Source organism: Tympanuchus pallidicinctus, unplaced genomic scaffold (genome assembly GCF_026119805.1).
Source record: "Tympanuchus pallidicinctus isolate F22 unplaced genomic scaffold, pur_lepc_1.0 scaffold3, whole genome shotgun sequence".
NCBI classification, from domain to species: Eukaryota; Metazoa; Chordata; class Aves; order Galliformes; family Phasianidae; genus Tympanuchus; species Tympanuchus pallidicinctus.
The window spans coordinates 98,678,622-98,699,264 of NW_026294747.1; the positions used below are offsets into that span (position 1 = coordinate 98,678,622).

A 20,643-nucleotide genomic window follows, 5' to 3' on the forward strand; every position below is an offset into this window, starting at 1 on the left:
AGCAACCGAAACTCTTAGTCCCTGTTTCTTAACCTCTTACAGTCCCCAACTGATTGCAACAAACTCTTCACCTTTGCATTTTTTTAGTTACTCTTCTGCTCTCACTCATGCTTCCAGAGAGGTGATGCACAACTGCCTGCACACTGCCAGCAAAAAGCTGTCCTCAGGAGATGAGAGGTGGCTGCCCTGCCCTGCAGGGAGACCTGAACCAGAGCCACGTGAGGAGCAGTTCTGGAAAGACGTTTGAGTCATGAACCTTCTGCATTCTCACATCCTTTTATCTACTGATTATTTTATTTACTTAATGGTTCTGGAAATCAAGTGTTTGAACAAAATACCTTTTCAGTTGTCATGTCCTTGTAGTCATTCATTCCATGGTGAAATCTCAGATTGGATCTGTATTTGTATCTCTCAAAAGGAAGTAGAAGCAATGGTTCTAACATCAGTTTAATGGTTTTCTGTAAGAACCAAGCTCCAGATTAGCTTAAGAGTAACACAAACTCCAAAGCATTGTTTCCTTCTAGTGTTGAATGCTTTTCTCTAAAAAAATCCCCGCAGAAAATATGTAACTATTTTCCTACAACGTGGATCATAAATTAAAAGACTAGTGAGCTTTAAAAAGCACACTGCTACACAAACTTCTTTTGACCCTCCAAATTCTCTACCTGCACACTGTAACAGGATCTTACTGTTGAGGAAAGATGGGGAAAAAGATCTATTGCTGCAGAGTAGAACAAAGAGAGATTAACTGCTGGGGAGTGTAGCTATCTGCATACAACCCATTGCATTTCTGAGCAGAAGAGGCTAAAAAGAGGACTGACAAGGCTTAGGAACTATCTGTAGCTTGGTGAAGCTTTAAATCAACAGTCTCACAACCCTTGGGGATTTGCATAATTTTCATAATGTGAAGCATGTTTTTGCCTCCCAATTGAAGCCATTGGTTATATAAGCAAATTGGTTGCATAATTATGCAGATGGGAAAATAAATTTAATTGATTCAATAGAAAAGCATGCTCTTCATTTGTTTGTTTTACCTGGGATTTCTTTAAACTCAGGAAGGGAAAATATAAATTGGGAGAGATAAGCAGCAGGTGATGCTGCCAGATTCCTGCTCCGTTGTGCAGGTCCAGGACAATGACCTTCTCCCATCCTTCTGAGTACAGGGATGAACTCCTACTTTCAGCCCAAAGTCTCATCATTTATTATGAACACTGCCACCAGATTCAGTGGGACCAGCACTACGGCTTTATCTATACCTCGTTCTCCTTTGTGGGTTTGACTTGCCTGTTCTTCATGACACATCTCTGCAGGAACAGAGTCCAGGCGTGTATGCCTGTCAGCAGAAAGGCTGTGGGTCCATAAAAACAAAGGAGTACTCTATACATTCAAACGATTTCTATCAAGTGATATACACATTTCTGTGTGGAAAGCGGGGTTTTCAAAAGATATCAGTAACTTGGGAAAGTGTATTTCACTGGCTCTCTACTCCTACCAGAAGGAAACTTTTAACCACTGTGATAAAGTAGCTACAGACAGAGCCTTTTTCTCATTGCCCCCTTATTTCTGTCCTGATCCTCGGCCGGAACATAGTCAAAAAGTGGTATTGACTTCTCCAGTCCCATTTCACTCAATGGCACAGAAGCTGTAAGGCCAGCAGTGCCACTATCACGTTTTGATCAGGTCATTTCAGAAGAGTTATGCACAACAGGTAAGACTGCAAAATGTAGAGTTGAGATGCGCAACAAAGCAGACGAAGATGCAAAATACATCCAGAGAATGTGAAGGCATAAAAATGTGAATTAGCAATAGCTCTGCCTACACATAGGCATATTTTCCTAAGCTGAAGAATATTGAATTAATATTTTGGTAATTAATGTGTGATCACAATATCAGAGAAATTTCAATTTAATGTTCCTCCTCGTGTAAAAGTCTCACAACACACTATTAGTATTCAGCAGTGAGCTGAGCACAGCACATAGGTCTGTCCTTTATATCCTCCGCTCCAGTCTGCAGTTAGAACTGGAAGCTGGCCATACCCACAGCTGGGAGCTTCAGCCCAATTTATTCATGAGCATTTGCTACATTATGTGCTATCGAATGGCAAAAAACTGCATAGTCTGTCTGATTTCACACATTCCTAACTTCCTCACATAGCATATCATACTCCAGATCCTTGTAGTAGCTATTAAACTCTTCACTTCTACATTGCCATTGGCTTATTCTCTGGCATACCTATGAATATTAATTACAGGGATATGAATGGAATTAAATATCTCAATGACAATACTGAGTAACAGACATTTTGGATATTTCACACAAAGAATAAAACATTTATTAACATCTTAACAACTCCTCCAAAATGACCCTCCCTCCCCTCTTCTTCTACAATATGAAACATCATATAAACCAACAAGTTTCTATTTCCAACTTCTCGCTTCTTCCATCAAAGATGCGGGTTTTGAAATATCCTCAAAACTATCAATGCTTTGAAACAAAATTGTTCCAAGTCTTCCAAATGACATTATTCTGTTTTAGTCGTAAGAAATTGTCCATACCTGCAAAAGTAATAGTTCCAAAAATATACACTGTAATCAGTGAAAACTGAAGAAAGATTTCCACAGAGAAAGAAAGACATTTGTCGTGTTTTCACTAAAAAAGCAGTGCAGAAGCACAGCTTTTCTAGATGTAGATACTAAGTGCAGCATAGGATTTTTTTCCCAAATTTTTCTCTCTCCATCTTCAAACAGGCATACATCTTGTCTCCTACATGGGGGAAAAAAACTAATAAAGCAGTTGCTTTATTTCTAACACAGAGGTTCTTTCGTCTACTAAGAAAGTAACTTATACCTGGGGAAAAGAAAAGACATGGGTACTGTCTGTAGTAGCTGACTTGGCAAAACTGTATCATTTTTGTTGTAAATAACTTTATCCTTTGGAACATTTCCTCATCCTTTCAGGCCTGTTTCCATTCCGCACTGGAGTTTTGCTCACCCATTAATTTAGCAATGGAGTTTCTGCTGCCAAAATGCTACTGAGAATGTTGATCAATAAACCTTTCTGAAGTTCTTATACACATCAAAAAGACCAGATATGTCCAGTATTCCGAGTGGAATCAAAAAGTGTGAAGTATAAGCCTTACAATAAACCTCTTTACATTGCCTACTTGTTTATCTTGGTGACAGAGAAAAAAACAGTCCTGACAGAAAGCTGGATTCTGATGCATCAATTACATCTTCTTAACTTCTGAGCAATGATGAGGGGAGCTCGCTTTGCCTGTTAATATAAGACATGACTGAGATTGCATCACATCAGCTGAAGACGATACTCAGAAGATGGAGACAAAACACTGCATAAACTTTCCACAGTTCCAAGCTAAGCTACAATGTCAATGACTAACCTCCGAAATACAGAAGAACTTTTTTTCCTTTTTTTTTTTCTTTTTTTTTTTCCTGGGGATGATCTAAGCAAAAATTCAGGGTTACTTACAATGGAAAAATAATGCTGTCTCTAAAACATCACAAGCTTTGAATCTGTAAGGATTACTAAGAATATTTTGTCCTGCATCTCTCAAACATAGTATTAGTCACATCTGGCACTACTTACAGAAATGGGGGATTTAGCTGAGGTTCAGATAGTTTCTGTCTAATTCCAAGCAGGATTAAGCTACAAAGGATTTCACAAAACAGAAATTAGCAGAAATGACTTCATTTCTCACTGCAGACTACACTGCTGGTTTAGTTTGTTGAAATCACCAAATGGCAGAACTCAAAGACTATTTGAATTAAGTGTCAATTATTCCTCAACAGAAATTTAGAGGTATGAGGCTTTCAAGAAATGTCATCTGATTGTCAGCACTGAATCTAACTTTTTGTTTTAAGAAGGAAGGCAAGTGAGATCTCTGCAAAAGAAGAATATGCTGCCAAGCTCTCTCCTCCAAACAAAAATACATCAACACCACTCCAAAATCCTCAACAACCATCCTGCACAAAGATCATGATGACTTTACCAATTCAGACAAAGGACACCTGCATTAATGCTGCTAGAACTGAGAAGAGACTCATGCTGCCTCAAAGGAGGGGAAGACTTCTAAAGCACTGTGGGCTTAATGCCATCATGCTGACTGTCACTTAGGACAGAACAGGCTTCAAAAACCTGTAAGCTTCCATATGAAAACGAGCAGAAATTCTCAGCACAAAAGATCTCCAGCGGGGATGGAAAGCAGACCAAAAGCTGTACTGTCGTGTTTGTGAAATTTGATTCTGGACACTACAAAAGTGGAAAGCTTGGACAAATTTCAGCTTTAACAAAAGTGCCATCAATTTGCCATTTAGTCCTTTTTATGAGGTTGCATTAGTAAATGAAGTCTGACTGAAACAATTCATGTCCTAGATATGATAAAAGGAATTACAGGTGAAAAAATGAGCTCCTGGAGTAACAGGAATGCCAGAATCAGCTTGCTAGAAGCCTCCACCTCATCATACAGTTGGCAGAAACTAAAAAATGGTAAAATTAGTTGTCAGAGGTGAAGGCAAAAAAACACTTGCCTCTAAGAGCATCATCAAGGGAGAGGTGAGTTTTCTTTTTCAGTGAAAGGGCACAGCTATACAAATGGGAAGCCAAACAGATGCTATTATCAAGACACAACTAAACCTTCAGCTAAAAGCAACTCATGTAGACTCACCGTTCTGCAAAAGAAAGGTATCCTAAATCAGGCATGTCTAATGTGGTAAATGATTTTCAGGTCATTTCATTTTCACTACTTTTTAATGGGCTTTTGGAGTAAGACATTGAAGGTCTACGGGGCACATGGATGGGACAACATCCTCACAAAACAGTATGAACAAAAGAAAACATATTGTTTCTACAAACTATGAAGCAATGTGGGAAACCCTTCACTTAATAGAAGTAGAAACACTCGACCAAAATCTGAGAATCTCCATAAAAAAGGAGAGTGAAGGTTCTAAAGATACAGCTTTTTCATCGTCTAGTGATGCCATCAAAAACATCTATGTAAACTGGTATCACAATCCAGACAGCTGGGAAAAAAAATTACTCTCTTACCGTCTGCATTATCATCAATATAAGTATTTAAAAGTACAACTGAGTTTTGAAGCCTTGCTCTAAGTTGGTAAGGCACAGTCTGAACACAGTGGTAACTGCCTTTAGTACTTTTTATTATTTGTAACAATGATTGCTTTAAGCACTAACCCTCAGAAGACTCTAGTAATTAACGACTACTGAAACAGCCAGACCTTCCCTGCCCATTTCATATTCTCCTTAAGCCATTTTAGAGCAGATGTGAGCTCCAAGCTGTACACTTCTTCCATATTAATGTTCACTGTCATATGCCGAAGAAAAAGCTTTGGATCAGATGTACGAGCAGCCTGGATGAGTTTCTCCCTTCCTGCTTGATAGTCACTGCTATTCTTAACTGCCTGGTCTTCACATCTGAAAGTGAATTTTCACAAATACAAAATTATACAACATGCACATCCAACGCCTCATGCTTTATATTGGCAACAAGATTACAAAATCATTACAATAATGCTTTGTGTTCTCTGCACTCGTTACAGATGCTAATTTCTAGACAATTTTTAGCTGATTATTCTTAAGAATTTAGACAGTGAGGAGAAGTCATCTTTTTAACATGTTTTACAGTACTGAAATGTAAAGAATTTAATGCCAGTGCAGAGCAGGTCTGCAATTTCCACATCTCGTGTAAAAATGCTCAACTCTGGGCTGGCAAATGCAGTAAAAGAAAGTAAAACATTTTATGAACTTGAAATTGCCAGTATTTACGTAACATGCATCACTCATGTTTAGCATGTGATCATCTCTGGAATAAAGATGTGCTAAGCAACATGCCTATGGTTCCAAAAGAGTACAACTTATTCATTAAGCAAAAAAGCAAAGATAAAATGACAATAATGCTGAGTCAACCAATCTCATCAAATAAGTTGTAGGTACAGCCCCAACAAGAGTGCTTCGTGGTTTATGGACAAGAGGTAAAAGTAGCAAAGCAATTTTTTATCTAATGGTACTCAATATTGCAGGGAGGGGAAGTAAAAAAATACACTGAACTTTCATATTGTTATATTCCCTAGAAGAAGAATAAAATAAAATGGAGTCGTGTACTTCCCAAAGAACTGCCAAAAAATGTTACATTTGCTTTATTAATGGAGTTAGCTTTTTGACCATGCCCTTCCCCAGACGTGTTCAACTACAATACCAGGATTCAGGTACTGAGCTATGAACCTACGCTGATTTTGAACACGCAGTAGTACACTTGTAATACATACATCATACTCAGATAGGAAACACAGGCCAGCATTACTCTGGAACAACTGTTTTTCTGCTACACGTATAGAAAACAAAACCTAAAACATGGACTGTTCTTCAACCAGTTTCGAAACAAAGGATTCAAAGAAGTTGAGAAACAAAGATTCTCTTTCTCAGCCAGTAGAAAATAACATGTCTTGTTAATTACATCTTCACACAGATGAGTACAAAAAAAGAAGGTATATATCTGACAACATACCTTTTCAGTATTATTTGAAAAGTCTGAGTAGTAGCTCCTGGACTTTGAATAGCACTGGCATTTGAAACGAGGAATAATTCAATGGCCAATAGCATCTCAACCTCAGACACATAAAAAGGAATGGGCAATATTTTGTGACGTAGATTTCCCTGCAGTGGTGGGTAGCAACCCATTGATAAAGCAGCTGAGAATAAAGGCAGAAATGTAAGAAATTAGGATTACCAATACTGAGCATGGATCTGTTTTCTTCCTTACATGGCTAAGAAAGTGGGGGAAAAAAACACAAAATCTTAAAGGATTTTACTGTTCCATCTGTGAAATGGCTTGTTTTGAGAAGACAACAAATATTTCCTCATAACAATCACTGTTGTAAATGTTACTTTTAAAAATGATTAGCAATAATTCAAGCTTCAAACAGGAGTATAGGGAGATCTAGTCTGCCTAGATGAACATGTGAAGATGATGGACATCTTTAACATTCCAAGGTTCACATTTTGAAATTCTGAAATTGATCATTTAATTTAACTACAAGTACCTTTATTTTGTGCCAAGTAGTATTCACTGACTTGTATTTCCCAAAACTCATTCTGGTTACAAATAAATTCCCAATGGTGACACAAAACGCTGTTTTCTCCTTACAACAAATACTCTCACCCACTTCGCCCCAACAGACTGAGCTGTTAACGTTGCCCAAAGAATACCAGAGAAGCATGTCTGAAAAGCAACTTACTTTTGTAGTAGGTTCGAGCTTTACTCCACAAACAACTTCTTCCCAAGCCTGTGATTAATCCTCTAAGTAAGAAAAAATCAACGGCAACATTTTTTGAAAGCATGAAGTCTACTGCAGAAGACAAGACCCCAAGGTTCTTGCTCTCATAACAGGCACTTAACAGCTTGTTAAAAACGTGGCTGTACTGAGAAATGTCTACAGTATCTGAAATGAAATGAAGAATAGTTACCAGTGAATTCAAATACAATCCAAGCCTACTTGCAGAATCACTTCTCAATGCTGGGCATCAGCCCTCAAACCAAGCATTTTGCAAAGTGGAAAAGGCTGAGAAAACATACGGTAACACATGAGTCATAGAACGGCTGGGGTTGGAAGGGACCTCAAGGATCTTTTGTCTTGGGAAGAGAGGTGCTCCAGCCCTCTGATGATCTTTGCTGCCCTCTTCTGGACCGTCTCCAACAGCTCCCTCTCTTTCTTGAACTGTGATCTGCAGACGTGGACACAGTACTCCAGATGGGGATTAACAAGGGCGGGGTAGAGAGGGACAGTCACCTCCCTGTCCCCGTCGGGCACCCCTCTTCTCATGAAGCCCAGGAAACTATTTGCTTTTCAAGCTGCAAGAGCACACTGCTGGCTCGTGTTCACTTGTTCAACACCAAGAAAGACTAGATATCAAGATACCAAGATATCTAGAAAGACTAGGTAAAACAGCTGAGAAGCAAGATGGGCTGCTGGAGGAACCATCTGTACTGATTAATTGGGTAAAAGCTGTGGTGCAATCAGAAACACCTGATGAAGATCACTTCGTTAATGCCTGGAATTTTGTTCTTGTTTTAGAGAACACATGCACATGTGAACATTGTTTCAAACAAAGCACAGGAGAACAGCTAAATGAGAAAATTAAGAGCATTGAATGGGAAGGGATTTTACCAAGGACATCAGAAGCCTCCAGTTAGGCAGAGGAGGGCTATGAGATATCGCACTGAACTGCAAGTGAATTACAAAAACCAACAGATCAACAAATCCAAACCAGAGAGAGAGCTCCACAGTGCCTCAGGAAGGAGGGACAAACTATTGGGACAGTTTCTTTTGACACTGAAAACCCTGACACAAAACTTACTCAGGCTAGACAAGACGGGGCAGTTAGGGCAATTAGAGACGGGTGGGACAAGGCACCAGGTTGCCCCTGGCGACAGCATGTGATGTCACACCGGGGTCTCGGCCACGGCAACCAGCCCACCCAAACCAACGCACACCTCTTCCCTGCTTGCCCGTGAAAGGCTCTGCAGGTGAAGAGGATAGATAGAAAGCCAGTTTTGCTGTTGCTGCTTCACTTCAGTACAGCAAACACCTGCCCAGCAAAGTGCAGAGAGTGGACACCAGCCTGTGGCACCCCTCACAATGAGAAACATGGCTCACGACGCTGGTGGCACATGACACTTTATGAGGCTAGACAAGACGGAGGCAGTTAGGGCAGTTAGAGACGGGTGGGATGAGGCACCGGGCTACCCCTGGCAACAGCCCACCCAAACCAACATACACCTCTTCCCTACTTGCTCTGGCAAGGCTCTGCAGGTGAACAGGGTGGACCAAAGGCCAGCCTTGCTGCAGCCGCTTGGCCCCACAATTGCTAATATTCAGCTTCAGTACAGCAGGAAAGTGCAGCAAGCGGACCACAGCCTGTGGCAGCCTTTACAATGAAAACCATGGCTCACCACGCTGGTGGCACTGCACCAACATCCAGCACCCAGCACGATGAGATCAACGAGCTGTGCGTGTGGATCATGCGGCTCTGCCTTAACACCAAGCAGGTAAATACTAAGGACTGTGTGTCCAATGTTTGAATGTGCCAGCACCCAGTTTCTAACAGATCACTGTATCACTTCATCTTACCAGAGGCTGGTACATGATAGAGGATGTGACCTCTCTGCTCACTGCCACGCACTTTCACCCTGGTGTCTATCAGGTTACTTCAGAAATGAGTCTTGTTGCCTGACACAGCTCTTTCTAGGACGCCACGCTGCCCAGGACTTTCCTCTCAAGACCCAGGACAGTGTTTTGGGCAGCAGCACGGGGCACGGAATATGTTTCCAGACAACCGGTGGCAGCTTCCACCATTCTAAGTGCACGGCACTTGTCATGGCAGGTTTGTGAGAGTGTGACATCATTAACCCACACCAGGCCTTCCCTGGTTTCTATTTCAGCCATTGTCCTCCATACCAGAGAAGCATTATCCACCTGGATTCCTTTACTGAAGCACACATTTCATGCTCACATTCATATTCTGTGCAATAGTATCCATGGTCAAGTCTACCCCTTCATCTCGAGCCCACCTATACACTGCATCTCCTCCTTGGTGGTCTGAGGTGTCCGTGGGCCCACTGGGCTAAAAGTAATTCACCTTTCTGTTGCCAGTTCAGATCTACCCAAGCCATAGCAATCCTAGCAGCCCAACCCATCAGCTGGTTATTTCTATGCTCCTCAGCGGCACAACTCTTGGGTACAATGCTGCCTGCTGTTGACCACTACGGCCTTACATTCTACTCTATGATTCTATGATTCCAGGCTCCAGAGGGAAAAGAGCCCTCAAAACAGAAATGCTATGTAAAGAGCCGTTCTATCTACAAAAAAGCAGATTGGCCACCAGGACGTATAAGCCAACATCCACGTGCACCTCTGGATGTGAAGTGTAAGCACAACGGTGAGAGACTGCAGAACCAAGGCAGCTGAGGTGAGAACTTTGCACACAGACGGCAGGATGAATTCATGCCAGAAGACAAGAAGATGTGCAGAGCTTTGCTTGTACCACTGGCATCTCAGCTCACAAAAGGCCCTTCAAACAACAACGCAAGTGGGGAAAAAGCAGGTTCAGCTGAGCTGTGCTCCAGCCCTGGGTTTGGCTGAGCAGCAAACTCAAGAAAGCTGCAAGTCAGATGACCTCAACACAGGCAAAGAGAAGTGCCAACCCAAACCTTTGCTGCAAAAACAGGCTGAGGCTGGGAAACCATCAGGCAAACAGAAGTGTAAAACAAAACATCTGGATGTGCAAATGAGAAGAAAGAGATCATTCCTAGCAATGGATGACCCCTTTGACATCGAAGACACCGAAGATACGCTTGCACTGCCAAAAAAATTGATGAAGCAAGTAGAGCCCACTTTCCATCATGGCTCCTTGCCTGCCAAAGTTTGCCAGCAGAAGTTGTATGAGCAGCTGCAGCTGAGGACACACCTCTTCCCTGCTTGCTCTGGCAAGGCTCTGCAGGCGAAGAGGGGGGACCAAAGGCCAGCCTTGCTGCGGCTGCTTGGCCCCACATTTGAAAATCCTCAGCTTCAGGACAGCAGGAAAGCGCAGCAAGTGGACCACAGCCTGTGGCAGCCTTTACAATGAAAACCAGGGCTCACCACGCTGGTGGCACCGCACCAACATCCAGTATCCAGCACGATGAGATCAACGAGCTGTGCGTGCAGATCATGCAGCTCTGCCTTAACACCAAGCAGGTAAATGCTAAGGACTGCCAATGACAAAGGGCAGAAACCCAAGCCGTGTGAACCGGTGAGACAAACTGTGACCTGCTGGTCATGGATGTGACCCATTCAAGCGTGTGACAACTGAGCCACATGTGGATCAGAGTCAGCTCGGCCAGGGGCTGGTAGATAGGGATGGGGAACAGAATAGGCCCTGCATCATCCACGATGGCACCCTCACTAAGTTTGCAGGCTACACCAAGTTGGGAGGGAGTGCTGATCTGCCGGGTGGGAGAAAGGCACTACAGAGGGACCTGCAGAGATCGGATCGACAGGCCAGGGTAAACCCTATGAGTTTCAACAGGACCAAGTGTGGGGCCCTGCATTTTGGTCACAACCAACCCAGGCAGCCCCACTGGCTGGGGGAGGAGGGCCTGGAAAGCTGCCTGACGGAAAGGCACCTTGCTCTACTGATGGACAGCCAGCTGAATACGAGCCAGCAGTGTGCCCAGGGGGCTCAGAAGGCCAAAGGCACCAGTGAGGTGGTTAAGCACTGGAATAGGCTCCACAGGGAGGTGGTTGAGTCACCATCCCTAGATGTGACTAAAAACCATTTGGATGTGGTGCTCAGGGACATGACTGAGCTGAGGATTGTTAGAGGTAGGGTAGTATGGTTAGGTTGCGGTTGGACTTGATTTTTAAGGACTTTCTGCAACCTGAGCAATTCTACGATTTTATGATTCCAGGCACCAGAGGGAAATGAGCACTCAAAAGAGAAATGCCAGATAAAGAGCCATTCTATATACAAAAGAGCAGATCAGCCATCAGGACATAAAAGCCAACATCCACGTCCACCTCTGGATATTAAACGTAAGTACAACAGTGAGAGACTGTAGAACCAAGGCAGCCAAGAGAAACTTGCAGACAGATGGCAGCATGAATTCATGCCAGAGGCCAAGAGGATGTGCAGAGCTTTGCTGTACCATAGGCATCTCTGCGCACACAAGGTCTTTCACATACCAGCACGTGGGAAAAAGCAGACTCAGCTGAGCTGTGCTCCAGCCTTGAGTTTGGCTGAGCAGCAAACTCAAGGAAGCTGCAAATCAGATGGCTTCAACACAGGCAAAGAAGCGAAGTGCCAACCCAACGCTCTGTTGCAAAAAAAGGATAAGGCCAAGAAACCATCAGGCAAGTGTAAATGATAAACGAAACACCTGGATGTGCAAATGAGAAGAAAGAGGTCATTCCTTGCAATGGACGAACCCTTTGAGATAGAAGATACACAAGATATGGCCACGCTACCAAACAAAATGATGAAGCAAGGAGAGCCCACTTTCCATCATGGCTCCTTTACTGCCACAGTCTGCCAGCAGAAGTTGTATGAGCAGCTGCAGCAGGCCCCCTCGCTGCCAACCATGTAGCCTGCCGTGCTGCAGGTGGACAGTCCCCACCAGCCCATGCTACCTGAGGCCCACTCCACCCATCTGACAACGTGGGCAAAACCTTGCTGCAGCAGGCAGCCTGCCTGGGCACCGAGAAAGGGGTTTTGCACTGCAGTCTTGTATCAATGCCACACCTCAAGGAATGGGACTTTTTTAGGACATCTAAGCACAGAGTCTTCCAACTAAGCTAATACCTACAAGCAGAAAGAACAGTAGAGACTAACGGGTCAAACTGTCGGCTCTTAACACAGCATGTCTCTTTACTTACCACAGCCAATTTGGAAACCCGGCAAGTTCTGCAGAACTTCAAACGCCTGCCTGTAGAAATTCTGCCTCATGTATTTGTGCATTAGTGAAAATAACAGGTTATGTCGATCCACGATGTCCTTTTCAGTGCAGGGCCACAGTGGTGCTTTGGTGATCCACTCTGACTCTGTGACAAAGAGCAGCAGTATTATTTCTGTGTTTTAAAACTGCTAAACTTCTGACATTTGGCTGATAAAAGGACACTACGAACTGTAGCAGAAAACAAATCTCTCAACTTCACATTAAGTGTAGTTTGAATCATTAACAATTTGTCTCTTAGCACCAATACTTTTCAGATGTATTCTTAGAGAGTTAGAAGTGTAGGTAGAAATTCATTAAATAGTATATACTAGTGGAATGAACTGTAAGCAGTGTATATAAATATATGTGTGTATATAAATGTGTATGTATTTATTTACATAAACTTGGATAGCAAATTTAGGTGATGGACGTTTTTATGCAACATCTTCTACTCTTGTATGTACTTTTGAGTTTTTTCTTTCAGTGGGGCTGAATTCCAGAAAGTCTGTAGCTTTATTTTACTGAATAAAAATTTAATATTTAATAAAAGCTGTATTTACAACACGAATATACTGTGAGGGGGGAATAAACACTGCAATCCTCCAAGCCTGAACTTTCTTTTGCACTGAATTTCACCTTGCTCAAAGGAAATTTCCATTGGGCAGGTCACTTCCAACTAGCATTCTCTTCTCTACCCCCTCCATTATGTTAACTTCTGAATAGAATGGCATGGACATTAGAATACTACGAAAACTTATCTGAAAAAAAGTTGTATTACTTATAATATTTCTTTCACATATCAAGCAAAATGCTATATAAAAAGATGGATCACATTTTAGTTTTACTGCCCTGGTATTAATACATTTACTTAATAACAAAGATGAACTTGTAAGTTTTAATTTAAGTCTTTAAAAAATGGGATTGTTCAAATTTAAATGCCAAAATCTCGTTCTTTTAAGACAAGCTCACCTCTCAACACCCACGTTGCTCCATCTAAACTTTCTGTTTCAAGAAAAATTTCTGCAGCATTATTAACAATTTGACATCTTGATGCTGATCTCTCTGCCCCAGTAACTCCCTTCAGAACTGTAAAATGTATCCGTAGTTCTTGCAATTTATCCAGAACCTTCCTTCCCTACAATAAGGGTGAGAAGAGAAGGGGGAAAGGTCTGAGAAAGCGACAGTCATGAACGCAGACTACTTACACAAAATACAGATTTGGTGACAGATTTGTACACATCAGTTTAGTAACATTATCCAAACTAACAGTGAAAAAGAAATGAATTGCACAGTAAAAATTCTAATGAATAGTAGTGGACATTTTGATTCTGTAGACAAAAACCCCAACATCCAGTGTTTTATAGCTCCCTCCACACTATTACCCATAATATTATTTCCACAGTATAAGTTCCTAGACAGTATTTTAATAAATTTTGTAATTTATTTGTATTTGCTTACTTTAATGCATTAATATCTTTAATATTCTCAGTCTAGTCAGCCCTGTGTATCCAAACAGTAGTCTTGCTGCTTGGAGACAGATCTTCATGGAAGATCTTGTATCTCAAATCTGCATGTTTTTTCAAATTTCATCTGTTTTATTAACTTTCATCAATTTTTAAAAAGAACATTCTCCTTAGAACCAAGAAGCATAAATTTTTACCCTTGCATCAAAAATATGAGATAAAAGAGTCCAATATTCACAAAGGGACAATGGTCTGAAAAACACTTCTAGAGCTTTAGGTATCTGAAATATTTATGAAAAGGCACAGAGTACATCCTAAACCCAAAATTACTTTGGCCACAGCAGGTAGTTCAAATACTTCATCCTATCTCATTTTCTGGATTGCTTTTTGAAAAAGCAAGATATAAGATCAAGTAGATAGTAACAGGAGTCCATAATAACAGGATTATGATATATAGATAGATACAATGGAGGGAAGCTGGTTGAAAATAAATAGTAATATCAGTTTTACTTCATCCCTGAAGCAGAGATCAATTTGGGAGTTGTCAGTACTGATAGAAATCATTCAGAGTGCAAACTCATTCACACTCCAATGTGGTCAGCGCAGGCCGTCTGCAAGCCTACTTGAGAATTTTGGAGAGTAATCTGTTGAGAAAACGATTTGACAACAAACACAACATTCTCAAAGAATCTGAATCTCTCTTAGTGCAACGTGAGGCCATTCCCACCAGCACTATTACCAGTTATGCAGGAGAAGTGGCCAACCTCCACCTGTGTTGCAGCTTTTGCCCGCTGCCATTTATCCTGTCACTGCACACAACTGTGAAGAGCCTGGCCCCACTCATTTGACTTCTGAATTCCAGATGAACAGTTATGAGATTTCTTCTCAGTCTTGTTTTCTGTAGGCTGAATAGTCCCAGGTCTCTCAGCCTTTCCTTGTACAGAGATGCTCCAGGCCCCTAATCATTTTTATGGCCCTCCACTGGACTCTCTCCAGATGTTCCATCGTTTTTGAGCTGAAGAGCCCAGAACTGGACACAGTAAACCAGACATGGCCCCACCAGGGCAGAGATGGGGAGGATAACCTTCTTCAACCTACTGGCCGCATTCCAGCAGGACCAAGATACCACTACTGCCCTTCCAGGCCACAAGGGCGCACTGCTGGATCCTGGCCAACCTGCTGTCTACCAGGACCCTCAAGTGTTTTTCTGCAGAGCCCCTAACCTGGGCTGACGCATGTGGTTATTTCTCCTCAGGAGCAAGACCCGACAATTACTTTTGCTGAATCTCATCAGGTTACTCTCTGTCCAACTTAATATGCTGTCCAGGTTTTGCTGACTGGCAGCACAGCCTTCTGGCATGTCAGTGTCTCCTCCCGGCTTGGTATGATCCGCAAACTTGCTGATGATGGACTCTATCCCTTTGTTCAGGTAAATGAAGAAGATGTTGAACAAGACTGGGCCCACTAACTGATAGTTACAGGCCTCATGATCAATACTGGATGAGGCCTGGAGCATACAACATTCTGTGAAAAGTCTAGTCTCTTAGTACTGGTAATTTTTGGTATCTGATAGCAGGAAAGGATTGTAAAAGGTGAGGTCCAACTTTCTGCTAGATTCACAAATCCAAACCTGGTTAGAAGTATGAAATGAGAATCTCAGAGTGGCTAGGGTTGACACAATCTAAAGGAAGGCCACAATGATATCTCCTTGAAGTTTTCTCTTCCCAAGGCTGACTGAACCCAATTCCTTCAGCCTATCTTCACAGGAGAGGTGTGTCAGCCCTGTGATCCTCTTCACAGCCCTCCTCTGGGCCCTCTCCAAAAGCTTGACATCCTTCCTGTGCTGAGGGCCCCAAACTGGGATGCAGTACTCCAGATGGGCCTCATAAGGGCAGAACAAAGGGGACAATCACCTCCCTTGTCCTGCTGGCCACCCCTCTTCTGTTGGAACCCAGGATACTGTTGGCCTTCCGTGCTGCAAGAGCACATTGCTGGCTCGTGTTCAGATTTTTATCCACCAGGACCCACACGCCCTTCTCAGCAGTGCTACTCTCACAGACTTCCCTTCCCAGTTTGTATATATACCTGGGATTACCTTGACCCAGGTGCAAAACTTTGCACTTTGTTGAATCTCACTAGTTCACAGGGGCCCACCTTTTGAGTTTATCAAGGTCCCTCTGGATGGTCCCCTCCTGCTGCATTAACCGCACCGCTCAGCTTAGTGTCATCAACAAACTTGCTGAGGGTGCTCTCAATTCCATCCTCTACATCACTGATAAAGACGCTAAAGAGTAAAGACAGGCCCCTGGGGAACACCGCTCCAGCCAATTCCTTATCTACTGATAAGGACCCAGAAACCCAGACTCAAGAGAAGAAAAGCACTTCTAGGAACAATCTGGGTGATGAGCATTTCACTAAGCGCAGTCAGTAGCAGCCCCGCTATGACTCTCTTCTGTCTTCTTGACCTTAGCCTATCCATTCCACCTGAAGTCAGGCTCAGAAGAATCAGGGCAGGAAAAATTCCTTGAGTTGGATGGTCTCGGAATAGAAAAGTATTGCCAGATGGAAGAAAGTAACATTTCTGCAGGACAACGCTACTCGTCCAGACTCACCCCTACTGCAGAAAAGGGAAAGCTGAACCTGAACAATCAAGTTTTAGGTCACAAGACAAGGTTGTAATGAACTCTATCCAGACAGAATTATGTTCATTTATTTGTTTTTGTTTTGAACTGAACTGCATTCTTCTAGCAGGCGGTACGAATACCTTGTATGCCTATCACTAGAAGGAAAACAATTTCTACAAACTGTGTGCTTTGCTGTAGGAAAGTCATAATTACGTATTACATGAAAAATAAATCAAAAGCATATTTATTCTCACAAGTAACTCCTTCCACTCTATTAACAAAGCAAACAAGAAAGAAATCCCAACACATGCCAAGTTTGAAGACTACTGGTCAGTATACTTTGGTCAAAATACTTTGATCCAGATAGGCAAGTGAGAAGGATGTTGACCATGAGAAGGCAAGTGGCACGTCACATTAAACTAGTGAAACAGTTTAATATCTAATAAATAAATGACTCATTCTTTTTCTTCAAGTCAGGTTACTATAATCCAGTGTACCTTTATCCACTGCAGTACTCTGCGATAAGAATTCATTACACTTATCCCAGCCCTTCCAATGAAAATTCTGTCTGCTTCATTACACTGGGAATTTTTTATTACTAGAAAGAAAAAATACACATTATTTTTGTTTCTATAAAGAACTTACATATCACAGCACTTGCACACATTTTCTGAAATACTAGGCATTAAATATAATAATTTTTTAAAAGTCTGACAACCAAAATTAGAGTAAACAACAACAGTTTATCCAGACACTCTTTGACAGTACTCTAGTTTATCCATAAGCTGCCTGGGCATGCAATGGTATAGCTTATGAACATCATTATTTTTAAAGCAAGCTTTCATTTTCTGACGCATCTGAATGACAGCAATTACAGAACTGTGTAATTGCAAGGTTTTCCAAACCATCTCATTTAACCACTTTGGAAGCCTTGCTGGTACTGCAGAACAGTGGTCTCCAGTGTGGGGTGGTGCACACACAATCCATTCAGGTATGGAAAGAAATTTTTTTTTTTGTACCAAAGTTAAGTTGAATAAAATTATCTCTACCTCATCTTTTTTAATTTACATTTTTGTGCATGTTTTAGAATACACCTAATATATTAGTGCAGTGGTACGTGTACATAATTTACAAATAAATAAATAAACATATGGTATGTTGGGGGCAAGTGTAAAATTTTTTTTTTAACTGATGGGTTGCCTAACAGCATGGAGACCACTGCTCTAAAGAAATAAGACCAAGTTACAAGTCCCATCAAAGCCTTCTATGTGTTTCACAGCCAGAAGCTGTGATAGCTGTTTTGTAGCATAAAAGTCTGTGATCAAAAAGGTTGTGTCACTTAATTGAAATAAGTCATCGGGTCTTATTAGTTAATGCAGGTTGAAAAAGATCTAAGTCATCCTTTACACAGAGCCGTAACATCTCACTGACACAGCACTGAGCCTCAGCCTCCTACAATCTTACTGGGAGAAAGGATGCAGACAAGTAAATGAAGAGGCATATGAAGAAAAGAGGGACAGAAAACATGCTGCCGTATTAAAAAAGCTAGAAGGTGTATTGTTGGCCAAGCCCTTGTGTAAATTCTTAGTTGCTTAGGGTAACAAATAATTCTGAAAATCTAAAATGCTACAACCAAACCATAACAGAAGATACATAACTGTATGTATGATTTATATCATACATACAGATAAAAGATACATAACTGTATGTATGTATGTATGTATACTGATGTAACCCCAGTCAATGCATTTTTATATATACAAGTATATGAAGTTAATTTATGCTAGTAAGAGTGCTGCACTTCAGAGGACAATACTGAAATATACTTTCTTGCCACTGTTCTGAGAACATGACATTATCTCTTAAAACCATCAGTACTGCTTTCTCTCCTTAACAGGAGAAAGCTCAAATGTGTGCTCTTCAGAAGGGGTAGGCCTTTGACATCAAGTGTAAGCACCATGGACTTTACTAGAAAATGGTTTCTATTCATCATCTCACCTGTTTGCATTTGTGCCTGAAGAAATTCTGAATGTTGTATACAATCAGATTAACTAATATGAAGAAAACAGTCAGTATATGTTTTGGCTTTTACCTCTTAAAAATTCTACCAAGAATAGGATAAGTAATTAAGTGTTTACTTCAACTTAGTTTTACCTGCATCAGCAAAATCACAAAAAGGAACTCCTGGTCTGTCTTTCTCAGAATCTTTTGTTAGTATTTCAGTAATACATAAAGACAATTTCTGAAGATCATCAGAATTTTCACATGTAGCTCTTGCATTAACATACAAAGCTGCCAACTTGGCCCAATCATTTTTGTCCTTGCAATGCTGCGAACAAGGCAAGTAACAAATATTAGCAAATTTGTTTCCAGAATACCAAACAGAAAATATAATGGAATTCAAGAGATAACTAAGATACAACTAAGCAGAAAACAGCAAGATTAATATATAGCTCGTGTCCTATGAAACTACTGAATGTATTCCGATGACATTTCCCTTAGCTACCCTTTTTGAAAAGAAACAGATCAGAGAGTCTCTATCAGTTCACATGAAGAGTTTGTAATGAAATACAGACGTTTCTAATGATGCTATGATTCAACCTCAGTACTTCATCCTTTTCTCTCTGAAAATTCATATTTTTATTACGTATTTTCTCAAATCATTACAATTTTATTAGCATCACCAACCCAATTTCCTTTCATCAAGGAGTAAGTTAACTTGAATCTTCCTAACAACATGGACTAAAAATAACGTGTGGTCCTCATGAGACACTGATTACTCCGGTATAATTCTTCTGTGAGTTTTAGGACCCAGGTTATATTAATGTGCTAATCTAATGGCATACACAGAAGAGTTAAATTTAAAACAAGTGGTTCGGGCTACAGATAACTGCAGTGTGCTGTGGTGCAGCATCTGCAGGTAAGCCAAGTGAGCTGAGATCTGTTACACGCGCATGTCAACAAGGATTTTGTCAACAATAGAGATTTTTGGGAACTGAGTGGACCAAGCTGCAATCAGTCCTGATCCCCTCCTTAAAGTTTGGCTTCAGGATCTGTGCAGTAATATGTAAACTATGCTACAATTGTCCATAAGAAATAATCTGTCCTTCAATCTGAAAAATGCAGAGACCTACTGAGTAAGTTACTCTCTAGCATTTTTATATTCTTCAAAATAACCCACCCAGTGTTACCAACTACATCCTTTTATAATTCGCCTTTTTATATAAGGTATGAACTCTATCCACTGAATAAAGCATTAAACAGTTTCTGGTGAGGAAGAATACACCACTACCAATTACAAGCACAACAAACAGTTGCTTAAAATTAGGTGTAAGATAAAAGCTACAGGTATGCAAATTAAAATAAAAACTGACATCACAGAAAAGTCAAAGACAGCTTTTTCCCTGCATTTTAATATTTCCCCACAATAGGCTCACATTAAAAAATATTATCAATAGATTAAAAAGACATAAAAATAGCTGTTTTCCATAGAAGTCATGGCTTCAGCATTCCAAAAAGCCTGAAACATGCACACACTGTACCTGAATTTCTGCCATTACCAAATTGAAGTCAAAAAGCCAGTCGCTTTTAAAATGCATCTCCTGAAATCTTCAATAAGAAAAAAACGTTAATGCTTAATTTTAACACATCCTAGTGAGCTAAACTACAAGGAAGTGATCAACCATTCATTATATGAACTAAAAATGATGTAATTATTTATTTGATTTACTACAAATACAGACTGAACACTGAAAACGGACATTTACAATCGTATCAGAACAAGATAATGTGTGAATATACAAATAAACAGAGAGAGATAGTTTCACAGATAATCGTCTCCCTTGTCTCAGTATAAATGCAACTGAAAAGGTAGGAATAAGACTTGAAATACATGAAGTAAATGCAGACTGTATTTTATGTTTCTGACACAGTGGTTAAAAAAAATAGCTCATTACACAAACTCAAGTGCAATTCCACTTCAAATACCTAGGAGTGGTTTATTCTGATGCTGCCACTGGAATAGGAGATAAATCACCTACATGTGAATAAGCTC

At 41.0% G+C, this 20,643-nt stretch overlaps 1 protein-coding gene across 1 annotated transcript in view; it reads right to left on the reverse strand.

The window, feature by feature from the left end:
* Nucleotides 1–2,307: 2,307 nt before the first annotated feature.
* Nucleotides 2,308–20,643, reverse strand: part of TOPAZ1 (testis and ovary specific TOPAZ 1) — a 43,478-nt gene continuing 25,142 nt past the window's right edge. Inside the window, exons 13-20 of the mRNA XM_052695887.1 lie at nucleotides 20,132–20,198; nucleotides 18,744–18,918; nucleotides 17,087–17,187; nucleotides 13,472–13,637; nucleotides 12,444–12,608; nucleotides 7,269–7,472; nucleotides 6,539–6,722; nucleotides 2,308–5,448 (exon numbers count right to left, since the gene is read on the reverse strand). Of these exons, the coding sequence (XP_052551847.1) occupies nucleotides 5,235–5,448; nucleotides 6,539–6,722; nucleotides 7,269–7,472; nucleotides 12,444–12,608; nucleotides 13,472–13,637; nucleotides 17,087–17,187; nucleotides 18,744–18,918; nucleotides 20,132–20,198 (1,276 nt within the window). The 3' untranslated portion in view covers nucleotides 2,308–5,234. The remainder of the gene's footprint in view (nucleotides 5,449–6,538; nucleotides 6,723–7,268; nucleotides 7,473–12,443; nucleotides 12,609–13,471; nucleotides 13,638–17,086; nucleotides 17,188–18,743; nucleotides 18,919–20,131; nucleotides 20,199–20,643) is intronic.